Source organism: Talpa europaea (assembly GCF_964194135.1).
Source record: "Talpa europaea genome assembly, chromosome: 10".
Classification (NCBI taxonomy): domain Eukaryota; kingdom Metazoa; phylum Chordata; class Mammalia; order Eulipotyphla; family Talpidae; genus Talpa; species Talpa europaea.
Window position 1 is genome coordinate 64,639,692 of NC_140077.1, and position 23,427 is coordinate 64,663,118.

Below are 23,427 nucleotides of genomic sequence, written 5' to 3' on the forward strand. Positions count from 1 at the left end.
TCTTGCTCATGCTTCACATTTTGTATTATTAGTTTGCTCACAAATTTGTTTCATTTTCTTTTCTTGTAGAACTCCTTGCAACATTTCTTAAAGGGCAGGTCTGGTGGTGGTAAACTGTTACCTTCTTTTTGTCTGAGAAACCCTTTATTTCACACTTGAATGATGATTTTACAGGATAGAACATTCTTAGCCAGCAGTTCTTCATCTGTTAGCACTGGGAATACCTTCTTCCTCTCTCTAGGGAAAACCTAATTTGGGAGCATTTGCTAGCATTCTGTTTCTTGCTTCCTGCTAATTTTTTTTTTTAAATCTTTGTCTTTATCTTTTATTTTTGACACTTTGACAATGATGTCCAGATGTTAGTCTTATTGAATTTAAAAATCTGGGTGTTCTCTCTGCTTTCAGGACAGCCATATTTAATTCATCCTTTAGGCTCAGGAAATTCTCAAGTTATTTCTTTGAATAGCGTTTCTGCTGTCCTTTCTTTCTCTTCTGGGATTTTATTCTCAAATTTCTTCTAGTTTTTTCTAGTTGAATCTCTTATTTTTCATAGTTTTCTCATTTTTCCTGTCTTGATTATCTCTGTGGGTGATTTGTCCATTTTAGTCTTCTACACCTGACATTCTTCTGCCAATTTAATTCTATTTAAAGCACTTTCTAATCTTGTCTGTACTTAATTCAGTCTCTTTCTGTGATCTTTTTATATATTCAATCTCTGATGTGGAACTTTGTTCCTGGATCTCCTTTCTAAGATCTTACATCTGCCTATCTGCCTTTGACTGGTGCTCCAGTAACTCATTTAACATTTTTAATATTGTTTTGAATTGTCTGATAGGGTCTCTGTTTCTGTCTCCTTTCTATTTGTCTCAGGACTTCCACTGTACTTTTTGCTTTTTCATTGTGTTCAGATATTCCTTGCTTCCTGGATATGTGTGTTGCCTAGTTTGCTGTTTGTGTGTGTATAGTGGTGGGGGACACTGGGGATTTGGTTTTCTTTTCTTAGTTACCCCTAGCATGAATCTGGGGCTTTGCCACTCAATCTCAGTTTGAGGACTGAAGTTAGGAGCCTCTACCTCCTCTTCTTTCATTCCACAGCAAGCTGTTCTGTGCTTACGTTATCTTTAACCCCACCCCACCTTCCTGTTGCTCCTTTCTGCATGGATTGTGATCTGTGAAGCTTGAGTCTCCCAGTGAGTGGAGCTAGGTCTAGACAGCCATGCTTACACCCCAGGACTAAGTTGTGTTTGGTAGGTACGCAGGCAAGCAGACAGCTCTGTGCCTGAGTTTGGTGGGTGGGTGTGGGCCACCAATAATGGCCATCCTCCCCCTCCCCATCTCTGCTGCAGCAGCTATGGGGCCACTGCTCCTTCACTGATGGGTTTCCTGCCACCTAACTTATCTGCCGTTAAACAGATCCTCTGTGTTTTCAATTTAATGTGGCTTACTCCAAGATAGTCTAGGTTTTTTTTTTTTTCCTTCCCAGTTCTCTACATCCTACCTGCTTAAAATAGTTAGAGGACCATTATGAGTAGGAGTAGCTACAAAAGATTTTAGAGTCCTGGAGCACCTAAAAATGAGGAATAAGGAATAAGGAAATATGGTAGCAGAGGCAGGACACTGAGCAACACCCACGATGAAAGAGGGAGGCATGGAGTGGGCAGTCAAGTGGTCTCCACAGGAGCCCCGAACAGTAACAGCTGTAGATTGGAAGAGAGCAGTTAGAAAAATATAGTGTTATCTTTGGCACCACTGTGCTGTGATGAGTTTCTATTTGAGAAACTCAAAACTAGTGTTCCTGGGTCCTGACCCTCTCAATACCCAAGTTATCACATCTCCTGACGATGAGAGTGCCCTAAGGCTATATAAGCACAAGGAAGTGTGGGCCTACTTGTAGCCTGACCGACCCAGGAATCACCCTCTGCTGAAGGTGTACTTAAAATTTGACACTAAACCTGATATTGAAGTCCCAACACAATATGTTTTCTGGTTTTATTTTGTTCACGTTGGTTAAATCTTAACTTGAATATAATTTTTGTCTGTTTTTTATACACAAGAAAATACTTCATGTACCTATGAAATAAGACAGGGAATGTGTCCAGTGCAACCAAAATATTTACACCCATGCAAATGGTGTCATAGAATGATTGTCTTCAGTCTCACATGTCACATGTGGGTCACACTTCTTTTAGAAAAATAACTCCACTGGCTGAAATGTCAGGGCTACCAGCAGTTCACCCCCTTTGCCCAAGCATAGCCAGCCAGGAAGGGGGAATGTGCTCAGGATCCATGATTGCAGGATGTCTGGAGTGGGACCCATGACAGTTGGGGCTCTGCCTCTATCCTCAGTAGGGGATGTCATTCTGATAGTACTGGATCATGTCGTAGGTCCGGCTCCTGGAAGGTCAAGAGAGCAGGGAAAAATGTAAGGACCCTATGGTCTGGGGCCTCTCGTCCCACCAAGGTGTACTTGGGAATCACCCCTAACTCCCTTTCCTTTAGGTGTAAACACAAAATTAGAGTCTTTGGCCACCTGGCAGCCCCTCTTCCTTGGATGCTCCTTCTCCTACCCTCTGGTCACATGCTGAGCCCTTTTGCCCCTATTTCCTGCTTGCCCTCTGAGAGGCCCCCTGATGTTCAATGGGTACCGAACATGGGCTCAAATGGATGGCCCTTCCTAAAACAAATTGTGTTCAGATATTCCTTGGCCTGTCCTGGGCCCCAGGGCCCCCACACTGGAGCCAAGGGCCCACCTATAAGAGCTGCCTCTTTGGCAGGTGCTACTCTGGCCCCTTGGCCTGGGATGTGGCACCAAGGAAGTGAGATTGTTTTCAGCACTTCTCCCTGGTCACATCTGCAGGCCCCTCCTCACCCTCAATACATGCCTGCCCATTGCAAATTTCACCAACAAAGATATCAGAAGGTTGTTTTGTTCCTTGTTCTGCACCTCCCAAGCCCCTCACCAACTCAGTGATGTTGTAGCCCCCCACACTGTCCTGAGCTACCTTTGGTGTCTCTGCTCCCTTGTTAGCAAAGCCTCCATGGCACTCCTTTGCCTAGCTGTACCGCATTTGCATTAGGTCACTGGTCCTGAGTGGGCCCTCCTGCACTCAACTTCTCCGTTTTCCACTCAAGCTTCAGCTATTTCTGGAGGGATCTTCAGAGGTCTCCACCAGTCCTACATCTTTAGCGGTCCCTAGGTGGGTAGCTCCCTCACCCACCTTCTAGAGTCACATCCACTCAGTCGATCAGGGTAGAAACCTCAATACCATTTCTGACTGCTACCCTTTTCCCACAGAAACCTATGGGGAAGGCGTGGGCTCTACCCCAGAATCTGAACCCACCTCTTCTTACCCTCTACTGTCCATCACAGCAATAGGCTGACTGGCTATTCCCCCACCTCTTCTGTTACTGCCCACCAGAAGCCTGAAGACAGCTCAGTGAAGTAAGCAGAGACTAAAGTCCCTCAGAGCTCACTTTCCGCTCTTTACCAGGCACTGCTGATTTATACACACCTACCTTGAGGCCCTTTGCACCTGCTGTTCCCTCAGCCTCACAGGCTTGGCTCCTAGGTCACGGCCTTCAGGCCTCCATTCAGTGGCCCCTCAGCACATCCCAGCCCTTCTAAACCGGCACCCTATGACTCTGTCCCCCGGAACTGGAGAGCAGCGTCCTTGTCAGGCCCCACTGTAGTCTCAAGCAGGTGCACAGAGAACACCAGGGTGTGGTAGGTTACACAGGAGAGAAGGGTGGGGAGTATGTGTGTATATGAGAGAGACTCACCTGTTGCTAAGGAAGCAGCTCTGAATGACCTTCATGATGAAATTTGCAGCCTCTCGCTCAGTCATGTTGGGGCTGAACCTGTGCCTGGGGTAGATGGCTGGGTAAGGGCTGCTACCCCCAGAGTTGCTGCCCTCCAAGGATCTTGCCCAGAGAATGCATTTGTGATTCAGACCCTGAGAACTTTCCCTCCTAGCACAGTGCTATGAAGGCCATTCCTGGCCTATTGTGGGGATGTTATTCCCAACTGGCTCCACATGGCTCTGTCCTCATCACTAGCACCTCCTGGGTACCAGGTGGTCCCACAGCTAAGGCCGGGGGGGGGGGGGGACTAAGCATGTGAGCTAAGCTGTTGTAGCCCCAGGGCTCAAGGACCAGAGGAAGGGCTGGCACTGTTTTCTTAGAAATGAAGGGACTCAGAGGAACACATGTCCTCTGGCTCTAAGGAGAGAGAGCACTCAGTAACAATCATAATAACCAAAGCTCAAGAGCCTCCCATTTCAGGGCACAACTGTCCCTCCCCAATGACCTATGTGTCCAGGACCTACTTCAAGAGCTTGATTGTCTGGCCACGGAAGCAGGGCAGGCCTGTGTCCAACATGAGGGTGACCAGAGAGACGACTGCATCCATGTAGGGCCTGGGGAGAGGCAGGGGATGGGGTGGATGGCAGCTGGCCTAAGCAGGCAGTCCTGCTGCATACAGTGTTCATATGTACTGACTCCCTTCACCTTCCCACTGTACCTTTCACATCACCAGGGCAGCCCCAGTGGCTGCACACATCTCTGAACTACCTAAGGGTCCCAACATCTTCCCCCATAGCTAGGCTTCCAGATGTGGTTTTGTATCTGCCTAAGGAAGCACTGGCTGCAGCCTAAAGGCTTCCTGACCTTCCTTTCCTTGTGGAGAGGTGGGCACCAAGTGGGCAAGATGCAGACTCTGACAGATTTCTGGTTTGGAGCTAGGCATCACCATGTGACTGTGATGACATGACACTCTGAAACCAAGAGTGTTGTGCCACCTGGGGGGATGGAGGTTCTCAGTCTTAGATTAAAGGGGTACTCAGAAGAGGGAGTCTAAGGCATTGGCAGGATGAGGCCAAGTCTGGGAGCTATAGGCCATGATCAGACTCATACCAAAAGCAAGAAAGAAGTTACTGGCAAAGATGGGTAAAGAGATGGGATGGCAAGGCCCAGATATACTTGGGCCACCAGACGGCCTCTGACATCCTCCTCACTCTCTCTTAAGTTCAGCCCTCTCTCCACAGAGGGGCTGGTCTTCACAGGACCTTTAAGGGGCTTTAAGTGGTTGGGCTTGCTGGATGTGTGAAACCCAGGATTGGTGCTGGGCTGCCTATCTCCTCCCCATCATCCTAGAATATTCCCCCCAGCCCTTCCCAGGGCTTACCGCACTGCCAGGTAGCCACGGACACACATCTCCATGAACCACTTGAAGGGGGTGGCCTCCATCTTACCCCCCATGATCATCACCATTTCATCTGTCAGCTTGATGTCTGGCTCCCAGCCAAGGTTGCCACCTGGTGAGCTTTCAAACATGAAGCCAAAGTCTGCAAAAAAGTCATTTGTAACAGGATCAGATGCCAGGGTAGAGGGCAAGTTTTAGTCAGGTCATCCAGCTCCCCACACACTAGAAGCAGGCCACAGGTCATGTTTTCTAGGAGACAACAGGAGAAGAGCAGACAGCATAGGGGAAGGGGAGGCTCAGGCTAGAGTAGCTGTGCTATGGCTGGATGAGCCCAGTCTGCCTGGCTCTAGTTTCTGACCTGTGTTCCCTGTGTCCTGCAGCCTGGCTGCTACTCTCGCCCCCCGCAATGCCCATCTGGTGGCCAACAACTTGGGCCTCAGCTGAATTTGAACCCCAATCCTGACCCTTCCTGGCTGGGTAATGCCCTTCTGTGAGGCAGGCAGCAATCCTGCCCCAGGCTGTAGAAAGTGAAGAGGGTGGTTCTGGGCCCCGGCTGACCAATGTGGATGATGTGGCCCTTCTTGTCCAGCATGATGTTGCCGTTGTGCCTGTCCTTGATCTGCAGCAGGAACAGCAGAAGGCTATAGGCAGCCATGCTCCGGATAAAGTTGTAGCGAGCCTGTGTGGAGAGCACTCATGATGGACCCCGTGGCCTGTGGGCAAGTGTTCTCCCTGCTCTGTGCCTGGCAGCAGCCCCCTTCAACCCCCACCACAAATCAGCTTTCTCCTGGAGAGTCCACTTCAAGGTTCCTTTGAACCCCAATAAAATAACAGGTGCCCTAGATTTACTCCCAAATGTATGAAGACCCAGAAAAGCAGAGAAAGGGGGAGAGGGGAAACAGGCGGTTAGCTCACAGGTGGTGTGCGAGAGTGGGATGGAGAGTACAAATCACCCCTGGATCTGGAGGTTGCCTTGATGGTCACCTGTTGAAAAGCGAGGGTGGACTCATCCCCATACTGGCGTGTGAAGTAGTCGTACATTCCAAAGTCCGTCTGGCGGCCCAGCTGGTCCCGGGAGGTGCAGTCAGGGATGCACTCAATCACCCCACACTAGGGAAGAAAGCCAAGTGCCGAGGATGCAGCAGGACCACGCTCAACTTGAGGTGTCCAATAACATAGCCTGCGCTCCTATGAGGGCTACTTACCCCAGGGGCAGTAGCCACCACTCGGTAGGGGAAGACAAAGAGGTCTAGACCGACCAGCTGGAAGATGTTTTTGAAAAGGTCGATGATCTGCAGGGCCAGCATGTCCTGGGAGCCAAGGAGACAGGTGGTTGACTGACCCTACAGCTAATGCCACCTCCCTCTTGCCCCTTCCCAGCAGTCCTGTCCAGTGAGGGAGAGAGAGAGGAGGCTGTGGAGAGCAGGAAGCTGTGGAGAGCAGGAGGCTGGGGGGCTTTTCCTCCCTGTCTACTAGGCTGGGCTAGGATTTGGGACCACCAGGTACTGGGTTGAGCATGAGGCATCACTGCTTGTAAGGGACACCCCTTACTCAGGGCAATTCCCTCTGGATGCCAGTGGGTGCACAATGGCAGGGGGGTCACTGCAGTGGCTGCTGGAATTGGCTGGAAGCCCTGACTTACAAAGAGGCACCTGAACCAAATGGGGGAAGGAGATATTTGTGTTTCTGTGTGTGAATATGACTCCAAAGCCTTGGCCAGCATGACCCCAATCTGGCCCGACTACCTGCCGGCAGTCGTCTCCCACTTTGAAGATGGCTGCCTGCCAGGAGATCTTCTGGCAGTCGGCTTCCTGAGCACCACACTCGTCCTCAGCATCAGAGCGGCACCGTAGACCTAAGCATGGTGGGTAGAGAAACTGCCTATTAACCGAGGACAGTTGAGAGGCTCCCTCAGAGTACTAGGGGTCAGCCCTGCTCATACACCTGGAAGGGACCACAGGAATCTTCTCTGCAAAGTTCTGAGGAGGCTGAGGGTCCAGTAAATGTCTATGGTCAGTGGGTGGAGTCACAGGGCAATGATACTCTGCTAAAGACCTCTTAGGCTGATATGGAAGTGAAGATGGAACCCCCTTTTTATTGAAGTGAGGATTCGGTATGCCTGGCGACAATGAGGGGCACTGTGAGCTCAAATGAGGGGCAAGAGAGAGTGTCTGTCTGCACCCAGGTGTGCCTGAGAGAACTGAGAAGTGTGTGTGTAGGTAAGGCCAATGGAAGCCATGGCCTTTGCATTAGCTGGGGGCCCCAACCCACGTTGTCCACCTGAAACTGCACAATTTGGCCTTATTTAGGGTCTTTGCATATGTCATAAAGTTAAGAGGCTACAATGCTGCCCTTATTGAAGGAGGGAAAGCTAGAGGGAACACTAGAAGGCCCCATGGGGACAAAGGCAGAGGTTGCAGTGATGCAGCTATAAGCCAATGAACTTCGAGGACTGCCAACAACTCCCAGAAGCTAAAAATGAAAAGTAAGGACTCTTCCCTAGAATCTTTGGAGGGAGTGTGGCCCTGCCAGTGCCTTTATGTTCCACTTTTGTCCTCCAGAACTGTGAGAAAACACATTTCTGTTGCTGAAGCCATCCATTTGCATGGCAGTCGGAGAATACTAGCACACCCACAAAAGCCCCTAAAAGAGGGGCCAGGCTTGGAGTGTTTGGGCAGACACCATCTATTTTAGGCAGCTGGCAACAAACTGAATGTGCCAAAATAAATACCTTTGTGTTAGCAAAGGAGAACATTTAGATCCCACACTAAAGGAGAAATTCTTCACTGACCTTCTTTTTCAAGTTCACTAACTCCACATCGTTTCACTTTAAACTTAGCCAGATACGGAGCTTTGGCAGCACTGAAGGAAAAAAAAAAAAAATGAAAAGAACAGGGCACAAGTGATACAAGAGGCAAGGAACATGCCAAAGAAAGAAGTGGTTTCTCACCTCTGCATGGGTGTCCCAGACTTGTAGTCAATGTCTAGCACGATGGCCTCAGGGTTGCTGGGCAGGTAGCAGCCTGTGCAGGAGACAGGGTAAGTTACAAGGAACCTGAGTGTGATGATGGTCAGGTCACAACCTGGCCTCAACACAATTTCCCTCCAGAAGACCCATTGTGGTCATATCCATGCTCCTGTCTCTGATGACGGGATGGCACTGAGGTGCCTCAGGGACTTCCTATTCCATGGCTGTTAAGGGTCTATCCCCCAAGTTCTGTGACCTTTCCCTGGTCCTTCCTGGTATCTAACAAAGGAGTCACCACCTCCTGGGAGCCCACTATCTCCAAGAGGACATACTGGGTCCTCAGTGTGCTGCTTCTGTGTCCATGATAGGTATGGTGCTGCTGCTCCACAGGACACATGGGAGCTTCCTGCTCTGCTCCCGTTCCCCAGAGCACCCCTCCCCCCCAAAGCATGAAAGCATTCCACTAACCATAGCTCCCTCTCAGCACCCATGTCAGACAAGAGGACAAAGTAAAGCCTACTCCTGGTTAAGGAATTGGCAGTTCTCCAGAGCTCCCAGAGGTGGGAGAACTCCCCTGGAACTTTGGAACAGGCGGGACTGGGCATACCTCCAGAGCAGAAGAGGGGACCTTGCCAGGGGGTGCAAACTAAGGGCTTTCCTCAAGGGGAAGAAGGGGCACCCTCCCTCTCACCCTCTATCTGCCAGTTCCAGCCTCTCTCTCAAGACACACTCTCTGCCCTAGATCCTGGCTGGCTCCAGTGTCGTTATGGGTAGGTTTGGAGCTGTCCAAATCAGGCATATTCTTCAATTTGCCTCATCAGGGGTCCGCACCCAGGTCCATGTTTGGCGTTTACACTGCACCACAGCTGGGGACATCTGGAGAGCACCATTCCATGCCCAATGTCTGTGTGGCCTACGCTGCTCTTGTTACACTACAGTTTAGGAAACTAACAGCCACTGAGGACAGTACATTAGCCTTTCAAAAAATAGTAGGCACTAAGGCAGAATGAAAGGGGTGCCAGATATCCCAAGGCCCAGGACCATGTGGGGCCTACCTACCCTACACTACCCAAAGAGGATGGCTACCTCCACTCGCTGCCTGCCCATGGGAAGAGGCCTATTTCATTGGTTTCCTGAAACCACTGCTCACCAGGCTGTACTTTCACTTCAGACAGAGCAGACAGGCAAGCCTTCTTCCTCTCATCGCCTTTAGGGTAGGGCCTGAGGAACAAGACAGAAATGCTTTGCTTTATCTCCTATAGGAACTGGCTTCTAGGACATCTGAGGGAGAGTTCAGGGTCACCTCCTATCTGGTTGGCTCTATTTCTCCCTTCTTAGTTCTAGCTACTCCTGAAGGCCCTCCCAAGCCCAATTCCACTAGGAGATCATGCAGTGATTCCTGTCCTATATTCCTTATCAAGAAACCCAGATGGTTCCTAGGGGACCAAGATGGAGAATTTTTCCTGGCTGCCTTTGCCCCTTTCCTGTGTGGCGTATGTGCACAAAGACTGGGGGGTCATACAATTTTATGTTTACATACAGGCTCTATTTTTTACTTGCAGTGTGCCCTTGGACAGGGCCTTTAGACCTCTTATCCCTGAGGATGTGAGTAAGAAGTGGAATCATGCACCTGTCACATGGTGGATGCCCAGGAAATGCCACTTCCCTACACCTTTATCTTTGTGGGCTAGAAGCTATCACATCACCACTCTACTCAGTACCTGGCCCAGGAGATTTAAGCTGGGCTATACGTGACCAAGGTAAAAGAAACCTGAATATTGGGCCTTGCTGGTGACACAAGGGGTAAAGACGCAACCTATGAAGCTATCCACAGCCACGGCAGCATGAGTTCAATCCCTGGCCAGGGAGCTTCTCACACGGCGCAGCAGACCTCTCCTGTCTTGCCCACTGCTCCCCTCAGCAGTATATTTCAGTCAATCTGTCTGTTCTGTTTCCCACTCTGTCTCTGGTGAGTCCTCTCACCCCCCACACCTCTGGCCTGTACCCCAGCTCTTGTATGCATAAATAAATCTTAAAAAATAAAAAAAAAGGTAACCTGAATATTGGGGAGGCCCAGGGATGAGGCAATTACTGGTAGGAATAGGTACCCAGTGCTCTCCAGCCCCATTCCAAATGGACAGTACCACAGATGTCCCAGGATGGCATCAGTGCCATGTGAATGGGGCCCAGGCGGTGAATCAGGAAAATGATGGGAAAAGAGTAACAGCAGTAGGATGGGGCAGAGCAGCCTCCAAGTGCTGGACAATACCCAGAATGACATGAAGGTATGTTTTATGAAATTGCCATGACTGTGCATTTTGCTACACTTTCAAGTGACTTGAATGGCCAGAACAGAGATTCCCAGTCTTAACTTTCACAATCAGTGAGCGTGAGGCCTGGACATTGGTCTCTTTAAGGCTAGCAGGTGAATCCAATGGGCTGCAAGAAGTGGAATGAGAGGTCACTTACTTGATTATGGCCGACACGTTGGTGATTTTGTTAAAGAAATCGAACTCCCGCTGGTAGAAGTCCTTGGCTGGGCCCGATAAAGAGCCTGTGATCTCTTCCACTAACTGCTCGAGGAGGTCGCCAATGTCAGCTGGCAAGGAAACAAAGAGGCAGAACCCTGCAGCTGAACACAAAAATCTTGCATATGTGCTGGACACACAGCTCCCGAGCACCTAAACCAGCAGTCCTCTACAGGAGCTTGGGGGTCCCAAGGACTCTGTCAGTGGACAACATAGTCAAAACTACACCAAGAAATAGCTTGCCCTCTCCAGAGTATATTCACTGGGTAACTGAAGAAAGTATGAGAGATGGAGGTAGAAGCGAGATCTGCGGGAAGATGAAAAATACTCACGGTCTTTCTGATGCCCCTCTTCATCTAGATAGATATTCGTTTTCATATTCCAGATAAACTGATGTGCCAGAAGCTGGGATTTGGATGCCGCCCACAGAATATACTCCCGTACATAGCCCATCTGTAGATGAGGAAGGTCACTGTCAGCCCGGGTAGGGCGCCATCCCACCAAGAGAGACTCCTGTAACTCAGGGTAGAAGCTAACTCCCAGCCTGGGGCAGATGAGCAGGAAGTTTGTGGCTGGGTGAGCTGTGTCCTGAGTCAACAGTGAGTCCAATGCAGACTCTAAGCCCAGCCCTAGCTTTGTGGCTGGTCAGTGACCTAGGCTCTAGGAGGGAAGTTCTGCAATGTTGGCAAGAGTCAGCTTGTATCTCTCTGGTTACTTCTACCAACACTAAAAACCAATGTGCTGCTGCCAAATATGAGGAAAGAGTAGACCGTGTACTAAAACTCATCTGTTAGCTGGTTGTTTAGAATATCGTTCCAAAGTGCAAGGTGGGGCATTCCAGAAAACTCTGATGTTTATACACTTAATGGACTGACACACCATGGCTACCATCCTAGGGAATTCTCTTCCTCCTCCTTAGCCATTCCCTACCACTCATAACTCCAGTTTTTATTTCATGACTTAAGTTAAAAAGAAAGATGGTTGGTTCTGGGAGATTTCCTGGAAGAGCGGGCTGTTGAATTGTGGTAGTTTGTGGTCCTCCATCAGGTAAAGTATTACTTGGATGGATGGTCTCAACTTGGGTGGGAGGGGAAATACTACTGGAAACACTAAGATAAATGCTGTGTTCTTTCAAATAGCTGTGTGAAAATTTAAAATCTGTTACATGACATACTACATATGTCATGTCTGCTACATATCTGCAGCATTTATAATTAATACTACTAATAATCTTAGACTTCTATTTCCAAACAAGTCAAACTTTAAATAATTCATCATTATGGGTTTCCCAATTCTAACCCAGCAAGTGGCTCTAAAGACAAACGATTAAGTATTCAACTTGTAGTGTGTTTAAATGTGTTTGCTTTATGATTATGAAAACAGTGACATAGTTCTAAAGACAGAAATTCTACATATAGTCACTTTAATCCTGTTCTCTCTCCTGTCACTTCTAGTAGTCCAGGTTTATTCTTTTCATTTAAAAAATTTTTATCAGGGTAATGTTGGTTTACAGCATTTGTATTTTGGAAGCATAGAATCCCCTCCATCAGGGGTAGCACAGTGCGTCCACCACCAAAGCACCCAAAGTCCACCACCATAATCCATTGTGTTCTCTTCCCTTTTTCTTTTTAAAAAAATATGTAGGCAAACATATATGTGTGTGTGTGCGTGTGTATTGTAACATATATATATTTATATTTGTATCCCCTCAAGCTTAGACTAAAAAAAAAAAAAAAAAAACCCTAAAAACGGAAAGCAATATAGAAACCAATGAAGCTAGATTGAGCTCTGAGTTGGAATCACCACACAGAGGAGAAATGACTTTAACATAGAGTTATCTCACTGTATGTCCCTAACAGCAAATATACCAGAGGGGGGAAAAGGCAAAAAAAGAAAAAATAAAATCAGTGTCACACTATGAATAATAATACTGGCATTGGCACTTTTTAGCCACTATATATCTTACATATATAGTAGGATAAAGCACAAAGGTAATAATGTTAATGGGAACCAATATTTTTAGTGTGAAAAGATTCAAATATAAAACCAAATTAAAAAACTCGAGTATATTCCTACATTTGAGTTGGAAATATCATTATAATCACATGAAATATTTTTTTCTTTAAAAAGAAAGTTTTAAGGGGGCGGAGCAACATGGCGGCGAGGAGACGCTGCGAGTAAGATCTCCCATTAAAAAAAGTTAATAGGGAGGAAAAGCGGCAGGTCCCAGTGAGAACTGGGACACGGAAGATAAACGGAGGACTCCAGCAAACTGCCCGAAGAAGAAAGTTGCCATAAAAGAGGACGAGAAGGGAGGGAAGCGCAGAACCCTGCTCCCCTCCCCCGCCCACAGAGGCGGCACTCTCCGACCAGCAGAGAGGAGGAAAACAACAAACCAAAACGGCCAACAAGAACAACGGACGCAGCAAGTGGGACTGTGAGTGGAAAGGAACTATTTCAGCCACCACACCCCGTGAACGGGAGCTGAGGCGAACCCTGCAGGATCCGCCGCGGACGTGAGCTCCACGCGCCATTAAAGAGAGCCCCGCCCACCAGGAGGAGACCAGCACCAGCACACAGCCCCGGCCGCCCGGTAAGCTTGCGCGAAAGTGGCGCTCGGATTGCAGCTGCCCAGGGCCCTGCGCCTGCGACCTAGGCTTGCGGGGAGACGGCGGAGGCCCTCCCTGAGTGAGCAGGAACAAGGTGCCCAGGCAGGGGAGCGGGATTCAAAAGGCGCCATTCCCGCGCCACTGATCTGGGCTACAGCCCGCGTCCTGGAACTGAGGGCTTTGGAACTGAGACCCGGGCAGAGGCCCCCCCTGAGTGAGCAGGAACAAGGCGCCCAGGCAGGGGAGCGGGATTCAAAAGGCGCCATTCCCGCGCCACTGATCTGGGCTACAGCCCGCGTCCTGGAACTGAGGGCTTTGGAACTGAGACCCGGGGCACGAAATTAGGGGCGTGGGTTCCCCACGACGGTGGGGCACAAGGCAGACACAGCACCCCAAAGCCGTTGAGGTGTACCCTACCATCCCCGCTCTGCTCCCTGTCCCACGGGGTGGAAAATCAGCTCCCCAAGGGCTCTAGGAGAGATCTCTGGTGCCACCTAGCGACTTGACCCCAGCACAGGCTACTGAAGGAGCTAGTGGCCAGCTGGGGAGTTAGCCCACACCGGGCCCCTTCTGAACAAGTAGTCTGAGCCCACAGGGAGAGCGAGCACCCACAGCCGGGGCAGACCAGGCGCGCAGAATAGTGTGCCTGAGACCAGAAGCGCAGGGAGTGTGTCCCACATCACCATTTTAGAACAGGGACATTTCTTCAGTAAAGACTACCTGCAGAAGGCTTCCCCAGGAGCCAGAGGTGAGCGGGGGAAGTTCGCCCACGCCAGACCCCCTCTGGCCTGCAGTCCAAGCCCAGAGGGGAGCAGGAACCCACCGCCGGGGCAGACCAGGCGCACAGGGGAGTGTGTCCCCACATCGGCATTTTAGAACAGGGACCTTTCTCCAGTAAAGGCTGCTTGAAACTGACAGATGACTCCTGGAAGAACCAGAGGGGAACAGAGAAGCCCACCCAAGATGCCGGCAAGTCCCAACAACACAGTGTCCCAACGCATACGGCAAATTAGAAAACAGACAGTAGGGAGGAGAAGAACCACACGCAACCTAGCAACTCTCCAGAGAAAAAGCACACCACAAAAAGAAAGCCAGCCCCCAGATTGCAACGACAATAACTTGGAAGAATTTCTGAGCCTTCCAGAAAGAGAATTTAAAATTGCCGTGATTAAAAAACTGACAGAAGTCATAAAGGAAAACAATGATAAGGGAAAAATAATCAACGATCAGAAGAATGCAATTGAGTCCCTAGAGAGGGAAAACAATGGTCAGAAGAAAGAAATTGAGTCCCTAAAGAGGGAAGTAAAAGAAATGCAGGAGATCAAAGAATTAATGGAAGAACTAAAGAATTCTGGGAAAAGCAATGAAAGCAGAATAGATGAAATGGAAGAACGAATAAGTAATCTTGAAGACACAGAAATAAAAAGAACCAAAACAGAGAAGGAAAGAGAAGTACGAAGGAAAAAGAACGAAGAAAGACTTCGGGAACTATCTGACTCCATGAGGAAAGGAAATATAAGAGTTATAGGAATACCAGAAGGAGAGGAGAGAGATGTAGGAACAGAGAAAATATTCAAAGAGATAATTGAAGAGAACTTCCCAAATGTGAAGAAGGAGCTGAAAATTGATATACAAGAAGCAAGAAGAACACCAAACTTCCACGACGAAAGGAAAAATACAGCAAGACACATAATAGTAAAGCTCCCAAGAATCCAGGACAAGGAAAAAATAATGAAGCTGGCAAGAGGGAAGAAACAGATAACATTCAAAGGAAAACCAATCAGGCTGACATCAGACTTCTCCGAAGAAACACTACGGGCAAGGAGAGAGTGGAGGGACATAGTCAACAGACTCCAAGAAAAGAGATGCCAACCAAGAATACTCTATCCTGCAAAGCTCTCCTTCCTCTTTGAAGAAAGAATATGGACCTTCCCAGACAAACAGAAACTCCGGAATTTCATTGCAACTAAACCCCCACTCCAAAAAATACTACAAGGAGTCCTAAAGCCAGAACCTCAGAGCGACGAATAACAATGAAAGAAGGCCAAAAAAAAAAAAAAAAGTTATTAAAAGAATAAATAAATAAAATCAAAGGAAAGACAAACACAATGGCAAATACAGATGTTAACATATCAATATTAACTCTAAATGTAAATGGACTAAACTCTTCAATAAAAAGACACAGAGTTGCAGCCTGGATTAAGAAACAAAACCCAACCTTTTGCTGTCTCCAGGAAACACATTTAGCTACAAAAGATAAAAATAGGCTCAAAGTCAAAGGATGGAAAACAATCCTACAAGCAAATGGGCCAAAAAAGAAAGCAGGAACAGCTATACTTATATCAGATAAAACAGATTTCAAACTCAAAAAGATAAAAAGAGACCCCAATGGTCACTACATTATGATCAAGGGGACAATACTTCAAGAAGAAATAACACTCATTAACATATACTCACCAAACGAAGGAGCACCAAAATATATCAGACAACTGTTGTCCTCTCTGAAAACAGACATCAGAGAAAACACATACGTAGTGGGAGACTTCAACACACCACTATCAACAATGGATAGATCAACAAGACAAAAAATAAGTAAAGAAACCAAAGCTCTAAATAAAGACCTAGAGCAATTGGGCTTAACAGACATCTATAGAACACTAAACCCCAAAAAAACGGAGTACACATTTTTCTCAAGCGCACACGGATCATTCTCCAGGATCGATCACATACTGGGGCACAAGACAAACATCAACAGATACACCAAGATTGAAATCATATCAACCATCTTTTCTGACCATGAAGGCATCAAACTAGAAATAAACCATAAAAAGAAGGCAAGGAACTTTCCTACCTCATGGAGATTAAAAACCACACTACTGGAAGACCATTGGACTAATGAGGAGATCAAAGAAGAAATTAAAAAATTTTTTGAATTGAACGACAAGGAGGACAACAATATCCTAAATGTATGGGATGCAGCAAAAGCAGTAATAAGAGGAAAATATATAGCAATAGAAGCTCACATCAAGAAACAAGAAAGAACGCAAAGAAACAACCTAATCTCGAAGCTCAAAGATCTAGAAAAAGAACAACAAGAAAACCCCAAAACCAGTAGAAGAAAAGAAATAATAAAAACCAAAGCAGAAATAAATGAAATTGAAACTAAAAAAACAATCCAAAAGATCAATGAAACCAAGAGCTGGTTCTTTGAAAAAATAAATAAAATAGACAAACCCCTAGCCAGGCTCACAAAGGAAAAAAGGGAGAAAGCACAAATAAACAGGATCACAAATGAAAGAGGAGAAATCACAACGGACACAGCAGAAATCAAAAGAATAATCAGTAACTACTATGAACAGTTATATGGAAACAAGTTTAACAATCTAGAGGAGATGGACAAATTCCTACAACTCTACAATCACCCAAAGCTAGATAAAGAAGAAATAGAACACCTAAACAGACCAATTACAATTAGCGAAATTGAAATGGTAATCAAAAACCTCCCCAAAAACAAAAGCCCAGGACCTGATGGATTTACAAATGAATTCTACCAAACATTCAGAGACGAATTAGTGCCTATCCTTCACAAACTCTTCCAAAAAATTGAGAAGGAAGGGACAATACCAAACACGTTCTATGAAGCCAACATTACACTAATACCAAAACCGAACAAGGACAACACAAAAAAGGAAAACTACAGGCCAATCTCCCTAATGAACACTGATGCAAAAATCCTCAATAAAATTTTAGCTATCAGAATCCAACAATGTATCCATAAGATAATTCACCACGACCAAGTTGGATTCATTCCAGGGGCACAAGGATGGTTTAACATCCGAAAATCAATCAACGTTATCCAACACATCAACAAAAAGAAATATAAAAACCATATGATAATATCAATAGATGCTGAGAAAGCTTTCGACAAAGTGCAACACCCATTCATGATAAAAGCCCTTGAAGTTCTTGGGATACAAGGAACATACCTCAACATCATAAAGGCCATCTATGACAAGCCAACAGCCAGTATCATTCTCAATGGTGAAAAGCTGAAAGCAATTCCATTAAGATCTGGAACAAGACAAGGATGTCCACTCTCACCATTGCTTTTCAATATAATACTGGAAGTCCTAGCCAGGGCAATAAGACAAGAGAAAGACATCCAAGGAATCCAAATAGGAAAAGAAGAAGTCAAACTATCACTATTTGCAGACGATATGATATTATACATAGAGAACCCCAAAAACTCCACAGAAAAGCTAATTCAACTCATCAATCAGTTCAGTAAAGTGGCAGGATACAAAATCAACACGCAAAAGTCAGTAGCCTTCCTATACACAAACAATAAATCTGAAGAAGAAGAAATCAAAAAGACCATCCCTTTTGTTATTGAAACAAAAAAAATCAAATATTTGGGAATAAATCTAACAAAAGAGGTAAAGGACCTATACAAAGAAAACTATAAAACACTGTTAAAAGAAATAGAAGAAGACACAAAGAAATGGAGAGACATCCCCTGCTCATGGATTGGAAGAATAAACATTATTAAAATGGCCATCCTTCCAAAAGCAATATACAGATTCAATGCTATTCCAATCAAAATTTCAATGTCATTCTTCAAAGAAATAGAACAATTATTGATGAAATTCATATGGAATCACAAAAAACCCCGAATAGCCAAAGCTCTCCTGAAAAAAAAAGAAGGGAATGGAGGCATCAGACTCCCAGACTTCAAACTATACTACAAAGCCATAATCATCAAAACTGCATGGTATTGGACCAAGAACAGACATACAGACCAATGGAATCGAATAGAAAATCCAGAAATAAACCCACAGATTTATGGTCAACTAATCTTTGACAAAGGAGCAAAGACTATGCATTGGAGCAAAGAAAGTTTGTTCAATAAATGGTGCTGGGAAAACTGGGTCGCTACATGCAAAAGAATGAAGCTTGACCACCACCTCACACCATACACAAAAATCAACTCAAAATGGATTAAAGAACTAGACATAAGACCTGAAACCATAAAATATATAGAAGGAAATATAGGCAAAACACTACGTGATTTGCACATCAAAGACATCTTTACAGACACATCACCCAAAGCAGTGATAGTGAAGGCAAAGATAAACAGCTGGGACTATATCAAATTAAAGAGCTTTTGCACAGCAAAAGAGACAATAACAAAAACAAAGAGAAACCCCACCAACTGGGAGAACATTTTTGCACCCAACACTAATGATAAAGGACTGATCACAAAAATCTGCAAAGAGCTGATGAGACTCAACAGCAACAAAGAAAATAATCCAGTCAAAAAATGGGCAGAAGAGCTTAAAAGAAACTTCTCTGAAGAGGAAATGCAAATGGCCAACAGGCATATGAAAAAATGTTCAACATCACTTGTCATCAGGGAAATGCAAATCAAAACTACCATGAGATTCCATCTTACACCAGTGAGAATGGCACATATTAAAAAAACTAGCAACAACAAATGTTGGCGAGGGTGTGGAGAAAAAGGAACTCTTCTGCACTGTTGGTGGGAGTGCAAACTGGTCCAACCACTGTGGAAAGCTGTGTGGAGATTTCTGGACCTACTAAACATAGAGCTTCCATATGACCCAGCAATTCCACTCCTAGGTATTTACCCAAAGGACACAGAAACATCAATTCCAAAGAACACCTGCACCCCTATGTTTATAGCAGCACTGTTTACAATAGCTAAGCTTTGGAAACAACCCAAATGCCCAAAAATAGATGACTGGATCAAGAAGATGTGGTACATATATACCATGGAATATTACTCAGCATTCAAAAAAGATAAACACATGCAATTTGCTGCAACATGAATGGCGCTGGAAGGGATCATGCTCAGCGAAATAAGCCAAAAAGAAAAAGAAAAATACCGGATGGTCTCACTCATAGCAGGAATCTAGAAAACTTAAATAATGGACCAGGAAAATGAATAATTATAAGAAAGTGAAAATCAAAATCAACAAAAAACTATGAACCAGAGACACTTTTAGGGGGGCGGGGGCGGGAGGGGAGGGATTGGGGTCAGAATGGGGGGCTGCAATTGTATGGGGAATATAACAATAAAATTTATTAAAAAAAAAAAAAAAAAAAAAAAAGAAAGTTTTAAGCTCTATCTACCATAAAAGCCCAGAACCATCAACCCACTCAAAGGCAGTGAGCATTCTTAGCATTCACATTAGGGTGTCTCAATACCATTTCTCACTAAAATGAAACAAACTTTCTTGGAAAATTGGTGATTTCAGGTCTGAGGCAGAAAGAGAACAAGAGCCTAGAATATCCTTCTGGAAAGCAAAGAGCCTATCAAAGACTATAGAGCAGAGAATAGACAATCAGGGGATTCCTAGTAGTCAGACAGACATTGCAATAACTGTAGCACTCTGGTACACATAAAACATGTCAAAACCCATATATTTATACTACTTGGGCGGGGGGGGGGGAGGGAAATGAAAAATTCAGTGATCAACTTGGATAACATTAAAGAATTAACTCATTTTTTAAAAGCAGGAACAAAAATAAGGAGTTTCTTTAAAAACAGCTTATGAAAAATAGCCAAAAACAAAACAAACCACAGCTCACATGTATCTCCACCCACCAGCCTCTGCAAATTCAGCCCATCCAAGCCTGCCCATGTGAAGCACACAGCACTGAGCATGCGTGGGGAAGCATGGCTATCCTGGTGGCCAGCACTAACTCTCGCACAGAGGTCCTTGGTGCCTGCTCTAGCTCCCCTCCTTCTGTGGGCTAAAGCATAAAGGGACAATGAGGCCATTCCCTCAACCCCCAAGCACAGCTCTCAGAGCAAAGGGAAGAGCAGCATGTGTTGGCACAGCCTTACCTTGTCATACCTGAGGGCCTGCACAATCTGGGGGATATAGAACAGGATGGCATCCTGCAAAGGAAAGATGACGATGAGGGCCTCCCTGGTGGCGCAGTCGGTTGAGCACCCTGCTGTGGAGCTGTCCGCAGCCACGGCAGTGCAGATTCGATCCCGGCCGGCCAGCGAGAATCCCATATGGTGCCACAGACCTCTCCTGTCGTGCCCGCTGCTCCCCTCAGCAGTGTATTTCTGTCGTCTGCCTGTTCTGCTCCCTGCTCTGTCTCTGGTGAGTCCTCTCACCCTCCCGCGCCTCTGGCCTGTACCCCAGCTCTTGTACAAAAATAAATAAATCTTTAAAAAAAAAAAAAAAAGAAAAGAAAAGACGATGAGCTCTGGGAGGGAGGACAATTCCTTGCCTCTGGGAAAGATGAGAACAACTCATCATGGACACAAGCCCCAGGGCACACCCCAAACTGAGAATGGTCCTGCTGTCACTCAGTCCACAGGATATGGTCCTCTTAGGCACAAGAGGATTGAGAATCAGGGGAAGCCCAAAGGACAGCAAGGAAAGTGTCAACGACTGGAAACACATGGTAAGTGAGAAAAAGCAGAAAGAACAAGATTCCCATGCCTAGATGGAGCAGGGAAGGATCACTATTGTGACCCTGCTCAGAGAGGGATGAGGGCTAAGGTTACAGCAGACCATGGGCTGGGGCAACAATGAGTCAGGCTGTATGTAGGACATCCTATTACTGTGGCTTTAGCTTCCTAGTGGCCTGAGGCTGGACAACATGCCAACCAGGCCATAACTGGAACCAAACTCAAGTAAACTTCCTTTTTAACCCCAAACATCTAATGAAAGTTCAAAAACAAATATAACTAAATAGTAAACACATCTCAATTAGAACTAAATTCATCTTTGACTACTTGAGTGGAAATGGGGAATAATAGCTTGTTCTAATTAGAGCACATCTGGGTTTGTGCTGAGCCCCTACCTTTGTCTCTACCTCAACACTTCTGGAATCCCACTGAGGCCAACTGAGGCAGGGCTTAGGCTCACCGGAGGGAAGGACCTCAGAACTTTCACCCCGTACTGCGCAGTGAGCGGATGTGGTGGGTACATGCTGGAGAAGTAGGAGAGACCTGTGGGTGGGTCTGCGGGTGCCCAGCATAGCACATGGCTGAGCTCTGGGGCATCGGCATCGATGGTGTGCCAGGTCACCAGGAACTGGGAAGGAAGTAGTGAGAGGGTCTGACTCAGGCAGTCCTTGTGGTTCCTGTGGAAATACTTAGCCCCCCCCCACACCGCCCAAAATGATGTTTCCAAGGCATTATGATGTTTTCACTCAAGAAAAACACTCCTGATATGTTCCATAAAATATCATTTCAATTATGATTAAGTACATTCAATTTTCTTCTGTTATAAACATAATAAATGCTTAATAAGAGTAGAATACAGGAGGGCCTCCCCGGTGGCACAGCGGTTGGGCGCTGGGTTGCGAAGCTGCCCGCGGCCTCTGCAGCGCCGGTTCGATTCCCGGCTGCTCCCCGGCCACCGGAGGAGGGTCCCGCATGGCATGCAGACCTCTCCTGCCGCCCGCTGCTCCCCTCAGCAGTGTACTTTGGTCCCTCTTCCTGCTCTGGCTCTGGTGAATTCTCTCACCCTCCCGCGCATCTGACTGTACCCACTGCTTGTATGTACAAACAAACAAACAAATAAATAAATAAATCTTTAAAAAAAAAAAAAAAAAGAGTAGAATACAGGAAATTAGAAAAAAATCATTATGCCACCAAAGTCACCAGGTTTTTGTCACATTCCTGGAGGTGGGTCTGTTACTGCTCAGTTTGAATTCAGGCCCAGTGCATACGACCTACCTTGATAGCCTCAGGGACATCACTAACAGCTCCTGGGTCCAACCGAACTAGACGGGTCACTTCATTGCCAATGGCTTCTGTGTTCTTAAACCTATGATGGACAGAGGGTGTGGGGCGGTGACCTCACTGGCAGAAACAAGGTCTCCCGTGTCCAGGGAAAAGGGAAAAACAGAGGAAGCCCTAAGGGAAGGAGTGCAAATCAAAGCATTATGATTGGATATGATAAAATGCTGGAACTATCTCAGAGGAATCCTACACTCACCATTCTAAGGGACCCCTCCCATTATAATCCTTGCCTTCTCCAGGCCCCCAAAGTAGGCCAGAAGGCACCTTAGCTGGTGGGAGGGAGGGTGCAAGTTTCCAGGCATATTGCCCAGGCTAAGGGAAGGTAGACCATTAAACGTTGTTTTTAAAAACAATGGGAGAACTACATTGTGGTCCTGATTCACAGGACTGAATTAGGACCAGAAAGACAAAGCAGGAAGCAGGCAAGTAGAGGCTCAGAGAGAAGAAATGTCCTCCTTGGATGGATTCATACAGGTCAAATGTAATTCCACTGTGGTGGAATTTAATACCGGGGGGCCTCCAATATTTCTCTCAGATACCACTGGTCAAAGAGTCCTGTCACTTAAGAAGTACGGGAGGAGAGTTCACAGGACACTCTACTGCCTGTTGCCTCCTCTGTGTACGAATGAAAAATGTGCTTCCTTCCCTCCTCGAATTATATCAGGCCCTGAATGTGCCCTAATGTCACCTTTTTGGGCACCAGGATGCTAAGCATTCCTAGGCAGGAGTCTATGCTGTGTACTGCACAGAAGGATTAGGTGAGTATCTGGGGCAAAGGATGGACCCCTAAAAAAACTGCCTCCTTGAAAGTGACCACGCCACACCCCTCTCCATTCAGGTGCCTTGGCAAGGCCGTCACCAGGCAGGTGTGACCTAGGGCCCACCTGGCTGGCAGCTGCACGGCCAGGTATGGAGAAATGCTCCAGGCAAGGTTCACATTGTCCTTCCATTGTTTCTCACTCAGGCTGATGTACTTAGACCTCCAGTTGGCCACACTGTTCTCTCCGGCCTGGTCCAGCTCCAGTTCTGGGGCTGACAGTGGGTTGTACCATGTGATGAGACGCTCAATCTCAGTGGCCTGGCAAGATGAAACAGATACTGATGTGCTTTCTGTGTGTGACCTATGCCAATGTGCTCACCTCCCCAAGGACTGCGGGCATGAGGTGGGTGGCGTACCCAAGGGCTTACCAGTAGGGACAGCAGCAGTGTCCGGCGCTTCATGTAATACTTATGCAGCTGGGAGCCTCGGTTGGTTTTCTTAGACATGCCTGGGAAGTAAAAGAGATGGCACAAATGTGTTATTCAGAGGCCACTGGCCCACCCTTTCT

General features: G+C 46.6%; 1 protein-coding gene across 3 annotated transcripts in view; it reads right to left on the reverse strand.

Moving 5' to 3' along the window:
- Positions 1 to 2,084: 2,084 nt before the first annotated feature.
- Positions 2,085 to 23,427, reverse strand: part of PI4KA (phosphatidylinositol 4-kinase alpha) — a gene marked incomplete at its 5' end in the record, with an annotated part of 146,792 nt that continues 125,449 nt past the window's right edge. For all 3 annotated transcript variants that reach the window (XM_084245811.1, XM_084245812.1, XM_084245813.1), the window contains 18 exons: positions 2,085 to 2,394; positions 3,781 to 3,864; positions 4,326 to 4,415; positions 5,183 to 5,342; positions 5,759 to 5,879; positions 6,185 to 6,310; positions 6,406 to 6,510; positions 6,946 to 7,055; positions 7,992 to 8,062; positions 8,151 to 8,223; positions 9,319 to 9,389; positions 10,638 to 10,767; positions 11,029 to 11,149; positions 20,177 to 20,230; positions 21,219 to 21,386; positions 22,034 to 22,124; positions 22,984 to 23,177; positions 23,288 to 23,367. In XM_084245811.1, coding sequence (XP_084101937.1) covers positions 2,343 to 2,394; positions 3,781 to 3,864; positions 4,326 to 4,415; positions 5,183 to 5,342; positions 5,759 to 5,879; positions 6,185 to 6,310; positions 6,406 to 6,510; positions 6,946 to 7,055; positions 7,992 to 8,062; positions 8,151 to 8,223; positions 9,319 to 9,389; positions 10,638 to 10,767; positions 11,029 to 11,149; positions 20,177 to 20,230; positions 21,219 to 21,386; positions 22,034 to 22,124; positions 22,984 to 23,177; positions 23,288 to 23,367 — 1,901 coding nt within the window. In that variant the 3' untranslated portion in view covers positions 2,085 to 2,342. The remainder of the gene's footprint in view (positions 2,395 to 3,780; positions 3,865 to 4,325; positions 4,416 to 5,182; positions 5,343 to 5,758; positions 5,880 to 6,184; positions 6,311 to 6,405; positions 6,511 to 6,945; positions 7,056 to 7,991; positions 8,063 to 8,150; positions 8,224 to 9,318; positions 9,390 to 10,637; positions 10,768 to 11,028; positions 11,150 to 20,176; positions 20,231 to 21,218; positions 21,387 to 22,033; positions 22,125 to 22,983; positions 23,178 to 23,287; positions 23,368 to 23,427) is intronic.